Consider the following 13,217-nt stretch of genomic DNA (forward strand, 5'->3'; position numbering starts at 1 on the left):
GTTGTTTTCCCAGGGGATCCTGCCCATCAGTTCCCTGAGGGAGTCAAAGTCTGCTTTTCTGAAGTCCAGGGTCCGTATTTTGCTGCTCTCCTTTCTTCCTTGTGTCAGGATCCTGAACTCAACCATCTCATGGTCACTGCCTCCCAGGTTCCCATCCACTTTTGCTTCCCCTACTAACTCTTCTCTGTTTGTGAGCAGCAGGTCAAGAAGAGCTCTGCCCCTAGTTGGTTCCTCCAGCACTTGGACCAGGAAATTGTCCCCTACACTTTCCAAAAACTTCTTGGATTATCTGTGCACCGCTGTATTGCTGTCCCAGCAGATATCAGGGTGATTAAAGTCTCCCATGAGAACCAGGGCCTGCAATCTAGTAACTTCTGCTAGTTGCCGGAAGAAAGCCTCGTCCACCTCATCCCCCTGGTCTGGTGGTCTATAGCAGACTCCCACCACGACATCACACTTGTTGCTCACACTTCTAAATTTAATCAAGAGACTCTCAGGTTTTTCTGCAGTTTCATACCAGAGCTCTGAGCAGTCATACTGCTCTCTTACATATAATGCAACTCCCCCATCTTTTCTGCCCTGCCTGTCCTTCCTGGACAATTTATATCCATCCATGACAGGACTCCAGTCATGTGAGTTATCCCACCAAATCTCTGTTATTCCAATCACATCAGTGATGGAAACTGCACCATGACCCTTGGTAAATTGTTGCAATGGTTAATTAACCTCATTGTTAAAAATGTGTGCTCTATTTCCAGTCTGAATTTCTCTAGCTTCAACTTCCAGCCTTTGGACCATGTTAGACCTTCCTCTGCTAAACTGCGGAGCCCATTATTTAGTATTTGTTCCTCATGTAGGCTCTCATAGACTGTAATCACGTCACCCCTTAACCTTCTCCTTGTTAGCCTAAACAGACTGAGCTTCTTTGGTCTATCGCCATAAGACATGTTTTCTAACTCTTTAATCATTCTTCTTGTTCTTCTCTGAACCCTCTCCAATTTTTCAACATCCTTCTTGAATTGTACACACCAGAGCTAGACACACTATTCCAGCAGCAGTCACACCAATGCCAAATACAGAAGTAAAATAATCTCTCTACTCCTACCCGAGAATCCCGTTTATGGATTCAAGCATTGCATGAGCCTTTTTGGCCATAGAGTTGCACTCGGGGCTCATGTTCACCTAATTATCCACTCCTCCCCCAAATCTTTTTCAGAGTCACCGCCAGGATAAAGTCCCCCATCACGTAAGGACAGCCTTCATCACTCCAAATTAGTGGGTGCTCAGCACCCACTGGCAGCCAAGCTTCCCCCACTCTCCCTCACCCCCCAGCACCTCTCCTCCACCAGAGGCCCCCCCTGATCACTTCTCTCCCTCCCTCCATGCGCCTCCTGCATGCCACGAACAGCTTCAGGGGAGGGGTGGAGTGGGGGTGTTGTGGGGGCAGACCAGGGGCGGGGAGATGCAGGGTGGGGGCAGGGCCTGGTGGAGGGGGTGGATTGAGCACCCCCCTGGATAGAGGGGAAGTCGGTGCCTATGGCCTTCATCATTTGTTCCCAGATGTATACGTTACTTTTAGTCAGATTAAAACATATATTGTTAGCTTATGCCCAGTTTATCAAGTGATCCAAATTGCTCTGTATTAGTGATCTGTCTTCTTCCTTGTTTATCACTCTCACAATTTTTTTCTCACCTGAAAACTTTATCAGTGATGACTTTTTGCTTTCTTCCAGGTCAGAAAAATGTTGAATAGCATCGGGCCAAAAACATATGTCTGTGGAACCCCACTAGAAACATACCCACTCAATGGTGAGTCCTCATTTACAACGACATTTTAAAACCTAGCAGTTAGCCAGGTTTGAATTCATTTAATGTGTGGCATGTTCATTTTATATCATATAGCTTTGTTTAATCAAAATGTTGTGCGGCACCAAGTCAAACTTGATATCTTTTCATTCACATTGCAAGTTAGTTGACATACATATTTTCCATATACCCATATTGATTGGTATTAACTATATTACCCTCCTTTAATTCTTTATTAATCGAGTCCTGTAGCAGCTGCTTCGTTATTTTGCCCAGAATTGATGTCAGTCTATAATCACCTGGGTCATTTAATTTGGCCGTTTTAAATGTTGACACCATATTAGCTATCTTGCAATCTTCTGGAACTAATTTAGGAAGGTTGGTTTTAGTGGACCTGAGAATTTCAATTCAGACTGATTGGACCAAGGGTGAACCAATCCTTATGTTAAAGACCCCTCCTGGAGAATACCCTGCCAGAAGCCTTCTCTTCTTTAAACACACATTTTAAATTTCAGCACAACTTATGTCCAAAATGCGATTCCAGCTCCTTTTTTAAAGCCTTCCCGGTTCCCAGGCAAGAGATGATTTTATGAGGCCCTGTTAGTAATAAATGTGATAGTTTTATAATGGTTTGTTTCTATTATCACGTTTGGACAATCCTGAAAAATTCCTGTAGCAATAACAAGGAAGTTCAGGGCTTTAAAAATCATACTGGGAAAAAGAAAACTGGATCCCTGGACCCTTTATAAAAGCATGGGCTGGCTCCTGAGAGGGAAAACAGTTGCCTTGGATTTACAGTGAGGGACAGAAAATATGGATTGCAAAAGTACTACCGAGATCACCATGCCTGCTCAGCCACCTGTAAGTAACATGTAATTTTTGCAGTGGTTAGAAGGAATTGGATAGCTCCTGTTTGGTAGCGTGTGTCTTCCTGAAATATTTAATCAATGCCTGTTAGCTAGTGATTTGATCAAACAAGGAGTTATGCGCAGAGTGTACTTGTCTCAGATGAATCAGCTTGATGTCACACACCTAGATGGGATAGGAGACTGAAGTCTGTCCCCCGGCCATGTTTTTAAACAGCCTGCATTCAGCATGATTCTCAGAAAGGAAGAAAGTACATTCCCCAGTTAATATCTCCCAATTGTTAAACCAGGACAATGGTATTTACCCTTACTGGGAGGGCAGGGGGCAGGAGAGCGAATCTTGTCCCTACGCTTAGAGAAGATGGTTCAGGGCCAGCTCTATTCTAACAAAAGGTCCAGGTGGTGGGTAGGTCAATACAGGTGGGTGGCAAGAGGACAGGTGGGGAGAATGAGAGGGACCATGGGGAGCAGCTGGGGGAAGTTTGCGCTGAAGCAAACTGCAAATATTTCAATGTATGGATTAAATCTAAGATGCCCTTCACGATGGTAGGGAAGAGCATTGGCAGCATGTCAGCTCAGAGAGGTGAGGCAGATGGCTGAAATGGTGACTTACACATTTTAGACATGTTTTTTAAAATTGAATATTTAAATAAGCATGATTTAAATGGGGGCTGGTTTTCACCAGTACGCACACATTCTAAATATCTTCTCTAGAAATTAAACCTTAACGTTTAAATACTTTTCTATAAAGTACACCACTGCCTTCGGTCAGCACGCAGCCCCCTCTGGCCTGGGGAAGCCCTTGGCATGCACACCCAGAAGATGCTTATCTTGACTGAATGCACAACCCATTGTATGTTCTGACTGGAGTTTCGCGCAATTTAACGTGAGGCTAGAGAACATCAAATTCAGCTCTGCAAACAAGATGTTTTTTCGGGGGAGGAATGTTTGATTTTTGCTTTTGCTACCTCTCTCCAGTTATATTCTCCTCATTTTAAGGCCTAATCCTTTAAAACTGTACTCACGTTGCTAGTATTTACTCATTAACATAGTCCCGCCAAAGTCAGCTAGACTAGTGTGATTGAGAACTACTTATCTGAATAAGGGTTTGCAAAATCAAACCATTTAGTCAAGACTTTACCAGGAACAAGTCTCCTATTTCTGATGTTATCACCGCCAGACACATTTTGTAACTGGGAATTATCAATAACACGGGATAGTTATTTCTTTCAGGTTTACAGCTCCATGCCCAAAGTGAGCACAACCCAACAAAGAATCATCCTTGCCTCAGTCATGGTGATTCTCCTGGGCTTCTTCATAGTTGCCGGCACTTTGGTGGGAGTTTACCTGACCCAAAAACACACAGAAAAGGTGAGTAGGGCAGCCAGTGGGAAGCTTGTGCTGTCACTCTTGTTTGTGCAACATGCCTCCAGCAATTTCAGCCACAAACTGTTCTCTGAGATATCAGACCTGGCACAAACATGTATTTCTGTCCCTAATGCACATTTACCAATCCTATCGATAATTCTTAAATGCAAAGTTTTCGCCTTACCAGCTCAAACTGTCCATTTCAGACAGCATGACATCATGATCTAGAAATCATCGTGACATCAAGGCACTATTCTTAAACTCAGGTTTATAAACCTCAAAAGGTGTCTGAAAGGGCTCTGATATATATTCCTATCAAAGCAAGGACGGTCTCCAACTTACTCTTCGGTGGGCAATTTAGCAATGGGTTCCTTGTGATTTGCATGTGTCATTCTAATCAGCCAGCACTGCTTATAAAGACCAGGCCTTTATAGCAGTTCTTGATAGTAATAAGTGTTGTAGCAGAGTTAAGAAATGAACTAAGGTAAATCCAGCTCAGTGCCTGGGGAATTTAGCCATGCAAATTTCCATTCACAGTAAGAGTGGGCAGCCTGGTGCACCACTTTGAAAACTCATCCCCTATTGGCACAGTTAGCCCTCTGATGCGGTCATAGCTCCTGCTGAACTCAACAGAAACTCTGTCGGCACAGAGGGTGAAATCTGGCTTCCGGCTATAATTTTGCAATATTTGCCTCTGGGTATCTTTGTTATTTTTATTCTTGTATTTGTGTGAAATACACTGGGCCAAATTCTACCCTTGGATGCACATGCAGGATCAGATTGTCACTCAAGTGCCTACTTAATGAACTGGCATTATCAGCAGCCTTTAAAAAAAGCTGATTGTGTATCTCCTTTCTGTACATGGGTGGACTCCCAGCTGCCTCAGGGTATGTCTACACAGCAAAGAAAAACCTGCAGTTGCCCTATGTCAACTGACACAGCTCCTAGGGCTTGGGCTACAGAGCTGTTTCATTGCGGTGTAGACTTCTTGGGCTCTGGGCCTCTCCCACACCACAGGGTCCTAGAGTCTAGGCTCCAGTCCTACCCCAGAAGTCTACACAGTAATGAAACAACCTTGCAGCTCGAGCCCACAAACCTGAGTTGACTGGCAAGGGCTAGCCATGGATTTTTCTTTGCTGTGTAGACATACTCATAGCCTCTGAGGGTATCTGGAATGGCTCTTGGCTCACTGCACTTTCACACTTCCCTGATGAATATGCTAGGGTCTACAGATGGTATTTCATACCCTGAAATGTTTCTTTGAGGTCCTTGACATGGTCATCCAGGGAAACAAGGGGGAAGAGGAAGAGCAGACGGCCATGGTAAATGAACGGGAGAATGTGGCCGCTTTCCACATCAAAAGAAAGAAATCCACAGCCACTGTTGTGTACAACTATAACCAAGTAAGTGCAAGCAAATGGGCTAGAAGAGCTGGATTGTACTGGAAAGAGGAAAAGGTTGAGTTCAGATAATCAACAAGCCAGAGCCACTTGTGCTTATGCCAAGAAAGTTCTGCCTTTTCCACTGTGTTCCAGGAATTACAGCAGAGGACCACGATCTTTGCCAATCTGGTCTCTGATCAGGCCTCCCATTAGAATAGGTTCTTCCAGACTACTATGCAGGAGACAGTAGCTTTTACTTAGGCAAGGAGACCAAGTGAGGCTGGCCCATTCTGTTATTAGTGAACCTATCCTTGGAGCGTGCATGATAAATGGTACAAACAACATTTGGGAAGATCATTAAGTGGTCCGCCGAGACCCTCAGGAATTTTCAAGTGGTCCGTGAAAAAAGAGTTTGAGAACCACTTGTCTGATCCAAGTCACTAGGATGTTCTGTACCTGCCAGAGCAGGAGGTAGCCTCTCTCTAACTAATTTTAAACTTTACTGAGTTGAAAATTATACCATCGCTCCTTATCTGAATGGCCCCAGATGGAGGCAGAAATGCTGGATAGACCAATGTTAAACTAAACACCAGTTCATCTAGTTGGCAGACTATGGTTCAGAGAGAGTTAAACGTAAGTCTGAAACTATTTTAAAATGTACATCCAGGGTTTTATATTTCATTTTGAATTTTCAAGAATGAGCCGATTTTTAAAAAGTCATTATATTTTGCTCAAAAATAAACTACTATTGAATGAAAAAGAGTCTCCTTTTCACTGAAGATCTAAGTGATATTTTCAAAATTACAAATTTCAAATTTCCTTTCAGATGAAAACCAGTTGCTGTCAAGACACTTAGGGCCAGATTCTTGACCCCACTAAGGCAAAGCAGTCAATCCAGCCCTCTGATCCTTTGTGTAAGGGGGAATTAGCAGGTGGACTAAAGCACAGTGGCTCTTCTCCCCTACACTCAAACTCCTGGTGTATGGAGAAGAGTTCCCAGAAGAAAAGGGCAGGGTTGGGGTATCCCTAAACCTCAGTTATCCCCAGATGCCTGAGTGGACCCTTGGAGCTGTGTATAATTTAGTGCAGCATCCAGGTTGCTCTCATGCCAGAAGTTCCAAGATTAGAGGAATGTAAAGATGGCTACAAGCTATCTTTTCCTCTCTGCTGCTCCTTTGTTGAACAGAAAATGTAGCCCTTAAAGTTTAGAATTTGGCTATTCCACAAACACTCACTGAAATTCTAGGTTGTGAAATGGCCCAAAAGAAGAATGGATGACAGCGTTTGCAGTAAACTTTGTGAAAACTTTTCATAACCTTTGCACAGCTTCTCTGCTGGGGGCATAGGCAAGACCAGCCCAGGCACCTCTACTGGGGAAATAACAACTTCTATACAAGCTTTTACCCAGGGAAACGTCACAGGTTATCTTGTTGGTCAGTGAACACTTGGAACTTTATTTCTTGCAAGTGCCTCATACTGATGTTTTGGATGTTTGCTTGTAGGGTCTAATAGGTCTCAGAATCACCAACAGTAAAAAATGTTTTGTGATGAAGATGGATAAACTCAACATACCAAGCTTGGATGAAATTTCCAGAGATCTCCCACATTTTTACACCAAAGTAAGGTTCCAAGTCTGGGCTTTTATCACATTCTTGTATTACTTACTCGTGACTGATTGAAAGCAACAAATTTTAAACCTGGGGTGCCAAACTCCTGGCCTACTTAATGTATTTATCCAGCTTCTCTGAAAGAATCAGATTCGGTAGTATATAAAATTTCATATTTTTAAAATTATATTTCTAGCCCATATGGCTTGAAAATAAACTTTCAAAATGTAATAACACTCTCGTAGACTGAAGCAGCTCTAAGAGAGAGAGATGCTCCAAATTCATCTTGGTGGGTAGTTACCCCTGATGCCTAATGATCATCTAGGGACAATTTCCAAGTAACCTAAGTGTACAAATTTAGCTAATTTGTGCTCACAATTATATAGGGATACTAAATAACTGCATGTACAAATGACCAAATAAATGAAGGGAGGAAATGATTCTAAAAGTTCGTGGCATCATTTTCCCCACCGAGTAATTCTGAATGCAACAGTAACTAGAATATAAGGTTCATATTCTACCCTCAATCATTTGCAAGCCTCCTAGGGACAGCAGTGGCCAATCTGGTTTGGATCCTTAGCACTAACTTCATAGACCCAGTCCACAATCCATAACTTAAATTGTACTCTGGCCCCCTCCGAGTTAGACACAGTATTTTAGAACCCACATTTCCCCTGAAAGTGAGTTTCTAAATTACAGTTGGATACATTGAGTGTACCAGATCTCCCCAGGCAGCTGATGGAATGACCAGTACCATACTCTCTAGGATGGCTCTGAATGACACTACCTGTTTCCTATATAGGGTTCAAATCAGAAACTCAAGATAGCTATCTACAAATGTGCTTTCAAAGGCATTTTCCCATTAAATACAGGCTGTATTCAGCAGGATGTTAAAGAGCTGCTGCACTCTCTGCTGTTACCAAGAGATCCTGCTCTTGGCATACTTGGATACAAAATTCTCTCACCTCAGCCTCTTAGGGTACATCTACACTGTGTTTTAAAACCCATGGCAGTGAGTTTCAGAGCCTGGGTCTACAGATTTGGGCTTGCATTGCAGCGCTAACAACAGCAGTGTAGATGTTGTGACTCAGGCTCTGAAACCAATCCTCATTCCCAGACTTCAGAGCCTGAGCCCAAATGTCTACATTGCTGCTTTTGGTACTGTAGCACAAGCCCTGTGAGCCCAAGACTGTAGACCCAGGCTTTGAGACTCGCTGCCATGGGTTTTAAAATGCAGTGCAGGCATGACCTTACTTTCATGGCCCTTTTATGTCCCCTCCGTCTGACAGAACCGAGGGATAATGTTAGAGATGGATTGTTGAACTGCAGTCCCTGGGAACCCAGTGATGTCTGACTTCGGGGGTGGGAGTGGGGAGCTGGATGAGTCTCATAGGACTCACAGTGGTGTCAATCATCCACCAAGGTTTCGCTTACAGTTCAATACATTACATCTCATTTAAAAAATCTGTACAAAACTGACTGAGGCACCTGTCCTGCCCTGCAGGGGACGGTATCCCCTGGTAGCTGGGAACACTAGATCAAATTGCTGAAGCCCAGATGAGTGGCAGCCCAATGTTCTGCATTTGGCTGGAGGTCATGGTCCTGGGTGTGAAAGACAGTTCTTGTGACTTTGAGAGAGATTTACTTCTAGCTAATGAAACTGTGCTCCACAGCTGCTATAGGAAAGCTACAGAACATTTCCACTGACTAGAGCTCTACTTGGTTTCTTGCTTGCTGGTATCAAGCACCAGTGCTTTGCACCTTGCTCATATGAAGGGCTAGACTGTGGCAACTTCTTTTCCAGCAGGTCTCTGGAGACAAAATGTCTTACAACTTCAGAGAGGCGGAACCGGCTGACCGCACTACACTAGGAACAACTCTGAATATTCTCTGCAGCGACATCCCCATCTACTGGGCTCTGCCTGTGAGTGTTAGTTTCTTTTTCATTTTAGATTCGTTTGGAAAAGGGGCAAAAGCCTAAGTCAAAACTTTCCTATCTGAGTCAATCAATGCGACTTCCCTCCTTCCCCAGCTTGCTCTGCATGCAGCTTCCGGGGCATTTCAGTGGAGTCAGAAAAGGAGATAATTCCATCTCTGAAGCTGGACCTTAGCGTCCAAAATATGGGGGTTAGCATGAAAACCTCCAAGCTTAGTTACCAGCTTGGACCTGGTACTGCTGCCACCACCCAAAAAATTAGAGTGTTTTGGGGCACTCTGGTCCCCCAAAAAACTGTCCCTGGGGACCCCAAGACCCAGATCCCTTGAGTCTCACAACAAAGGGAAATAAACCTTTTCCCTTCTCCCCCCACTCCAGGTGTTCCTGGAGAGATACACAGAAGCAAACTCCGTGAGTCTAAACAGAGGGACTCCACCCTCCCCGTTCCCAGTCCTGGAAAACAGAATTACTTCCCTCTTCACCCAGAGGGTATGCAAAGTCAGGCTAGTATATCTAACACACACAGGTTTCCCCCTGACTTCTTCCTCCCACCAATTCCCTGGTGAGTACAGACTCAATTTCCCTGGAATTCCCCACTAAAGAAAAACTCCAACAGGTCTTAAAAGAAAGCTTTATATAAAAAAAGAAAGAAAAATACATACAAATCACACCCCAACCTGCCACTGATAAGCAGAATGTCATGATTTAGGGGTTCAGTACATGCAGTGCCTGGACTTTCACTCTGCAACATCATCACATCATAACCTGTCTGATTCAAACCTGTCTGAGGAGAGAAGGTGCTCCCTTGTTCAACTAGTACTTTCTTTCCACCCACACCCCGCGGTTAGGTGCACACAGCATGGGCTCCTCTGAGCTGGTGTCACAAGGTGATGATGTTTGTGTCATAAAGTTAACATGCTCCTGTAGCAACACAGTTGATGGGAAGTGGGGCATCATCACACCATGTGGCTAGAACCAGAATCCAGCCCTACTCCAAAGAGTCAAAAGTTTAATTCTGTACTGCCCATAACACCTTGGCTTTGAAGAGGTGGGTATAAGTGAGTTGAATATGACTAAAGCAAAGCCTCGTGTGGACTGACATTTTGGGAGAGTCACATCATTTATCCAGAGCAGAAAGGGTTCGGTGAGGAACCTGGATAGCCCAGGACGCTGATAAGAAGCTGATATAGGGTGGATGGCCTGCTCAATCATAATTTTGATAGAGGTTCATCTTGTAAGGTTCAAAGGGTATGAAAATCATGCTAAATTGCCAAGGGAGCTGATGCAAAATCATACTACAAGACTGGGAGGTATGAAGACGGCAGTAAGATAATCAAAGACTGAAGTCTTGTTCTCAGGAGACAGGATGAATAGGCCTTAAAGGGAGGTGAATTAGACATTTGGAGAGTGAATGATTTGCATCTGGCGGGTTAGAGTTGCTCCACCCCATTATTTTTGTGACTTGTTCTTGCAAGTTATTAAAAGCATCCCACATTTTCTTTGGGGCCATTATGTTTCTTTGCCCTGCCCTGGCTATGTAATAGAATACCACACTCAACCACACCAATGATGTGATCACTATCCAGGAGGTCAAGGTTTAAAAGATGGTAATGCTAGGCTGTGATTCAGACATTGGATTTCAGTTTGCATCCAAACTACTTAACCTCCCTGCTTCTGGATCAGAGTATGAGGAATGGGTTTGGTATTCATCCTGTGGATCACATGTAACACTTCTTGCCACTATCTTATCTTGAAAGCACAATCTTGAAAATAAGTTTTGTGACTCACCCCACAAATTTCTTTTTTGAAAGGTAGTCAGCTTTAATGCTGATTATGATAATTCAGACATGCTCCATCACTTAATATAAATAACCAGGTAGTGCAAAATGGAAACAGTTCCTAGGAGTTCTTTTAGTTTCTGAGTTTTTCCTTTGTTTCGTCTCCAGCGCAAGATCCAAGGAAACCGCAGCAATTCTGCTCCTCTTGGCTCCCCATGGTGTTTCTTTGGCTCTTTGTGTTTGTGCTTTTGATCTGAAATCTCAAGTTACTGTTTGAATTATGCCTACTCGTCAGGGCAGACCGCAGAGTCTTGGATGAGGCAAACATCAGAATAAAAACAATTTTTAGAACTTTGTGTACTGGGTTTATACATCAGATCCCCCATGTGTTTCAGAAAACCCTTCACAACTGGACAATGCCATCCTGCAATATGTAGATCAGATACTGCTTCCAAAACTTTGACACAAACATTTTGGAGACCGTAGGAAATAAGCTTACTGCAAAATAGAGAAAAACAAATCCAGTATGGGAGGGAATAAGCAGGAAATCAACACTCTCTAGAGAGGAATGCCCCATAGCCCTGAAGGCTTCATCACTAGTTTCCATAAAAGTTGCTCTGACATCTGACATCAAACCATACAAGAAAAATTCACCAACGTTTTTGAGAGATTAAACAAAGCAAAACACTATTTCTGTCCTCAAGAAACACAGCGAAGCTAATTAAGGCTCAGAACCATAACTATCCCCAGACCAGGAAGACTTTCAGTTTTCTGCAGACCAATATCAATCATTAACAATCTGAAGACAACACTATTTGTCTAATGCAGGAGAAACTATCTCCAGTATTGCAAACTCCCACTCATTATAGATTTTGGCATCTGAAAGACAAGCTCTCACTGTGAGAGAAGCTCCTTCATTCCTATGATTTTCAGGGCTGCCCTGAGGCAGCAGTAGCTCTTTTCTAACTGCCTTCCCATCTCCAGCTAACCTAGCCATTTTTGTCTGCCCATGATCTGCCACATTTCAAACCCGGGGTTGTAGGAGGTGGGGGAAGAGCTACTGGATTTCTGGTAGAGATGTGGGACACAGGGGGGAGTCAGGGAAGTGCTGCTGCTTGGAAAATTCCAGTGTTTTTACTGTAACATTATTAATTACATGAGTGATTATGTAGTGAAACAGTCAGGATAGGGTCATTTTGAAATTTACGAATGGTTTCAACACTTAATATTTTGAAGTGTTAATGGCTAACCCTGGTTAAAATCCTATTCTAAAAGAGGCAAGTCATTATTTTAACACGTTAATTGTTTGAGAACTATTTTCCTAGTGTAGATGTGGTTAAAGTTTCAGTAACTCCCACTCCCTTTTGTTGATCAAAAAGGAATCATTAAATGCCACTTCCGCCATATGAAACAGAAACATTGCTTGAGACAGATTGCTATGTCACGGATTCACACGGTCTGGGTTATGCTCTAGCCTTTAAAATGGCTGCCAGGGTTAACTCTGTAGTGTGCCGAACCTCCAAGGGTCACCCTTTTCCATAATGATAGGCCATGTGGCTTCAACATCTCCAAGACAGGGTCTTCAGGCTTCAGCACTCCGTGTTTCTTGCTATGAGCTCTGTATAGCAAGTCTGACTGAGGTAGGCTCCTGTTCAGAGACTTCTTTCTCCCTTTAGGGGTCAATGCAGTAAGTCAAAGCAGACTTTTTCAAAACAGGGTAGGTTCACATACTACTATTAGGAAGATTACTGATTCACAAACCGAAAGTCATCTCTCAGACAGAATGAGGGGAAGAAGCAAGCAACCTGAATATCTTAAAATAAGTTTCCTAATTTATACTGTTTTAAAATATCTAAGGAACCTAAAAAAATGTTATAGGCTCCTCAAAGGGGAAATGATATTATCCATATCAGTGTACCAAAACTTAAAAAAAAAAAAAAAGCTTTTCATCTTCCTGAGAGAAATCAGAGTAGAAGAGTAAGGAAGACATTTTAGTTCTAGTATGATGAGTAAGACTACATTTTTACATATTCAACAAATGTCATTCATAGCATTTGTTTTAAAATGATTTTATTGTTCATTTTGCTGTTTGCAAGGACAAGGCTGCATATAGTTACTTAGTGTAAGCACTTGGCCCACATACTGAAGTGGGAGATATTTAAACAGAAAGCATAATCACTTTATAAGGACTGAGATGTTTAATTTTTTTTTATTTAAGAACTACAAATCCTTAACACACTCCTAAAACAAAGGGTAGCATAAGCAACATTGCTAGAACTCCTTTATTTCAGTACTGTAGAAGACAATACTGCTAGCCCAGTAGGTTCAGCAATTACCACAGCCTAAGCAAATGCTGTTTGCAAGGTATTGTTTATATTACTTTTTCACCCATTTAATCAGTCACAGACTTCAGAACGCAACGGCCACACACACTGCTTTCCTAGGGCTCTTACTGTCACACTCCCGCATTTTGC

The 13,217-nt window shown here is 42.9% G+C and overlaps 1 protein-coding gene across 2 annotated transcripts; it reads left to right on the forward strand.

Annotated features, from left to right (window-relative positions):
• Nucleotides 1–1,768: 1,768 nt before the first annotated feature.
• On the forward strand, nt 1,769–11,068 carry LOC115637166 (pulmonary surfactant-associated protein C-like). Of its 2 annotated transcripts, none has more exons than XM_030538140.1 (6): nt 1,769–1,809; nt 3,906–4,043; nt 5,306–5,443; nt 6,925–7,041; nt 8,834–8,953; nt 10,912–11,068. In XM_030538140.1, exons 1-6 carry the CDS (start codon nt 1,807–1,809, stop codon nt 10,993–10,995), a joined length of 600 nt encoding a protein of 199 aa, XP_030394000.1. In that variant the 5' UTR covers nt 1,769–1,806; the 3' UTR covers nt 10,996–11,068. The 2 variants fall into 2 exon arrangements, with proteins under 2 accessions (XP_030394000.1, XP_030394001.1); XM_030538141.1 differs by having other exon boundaries at nt 8,837–8,953.
• The last annotated feature ends 2,149 nt before the right edge of the window (nt 11,069–13,217 follow it).

This window comes from Gopherus evgoodei, chromosome 19 (genome assembly GCF_007399415.2).
Source record: "Gopherus evgoodei ecotype Sinaloan lineage chromosome 19, rGopEvg1_v1.p, whole genome shotgun sequence".
In the NCBI taxonomy this organism is placed as follows: domain Eukaryota; kingdom Metazoa; phylum Chordata; order Testudines; family Testudinidae; genus Gopherus; species Gopherus evgoodei.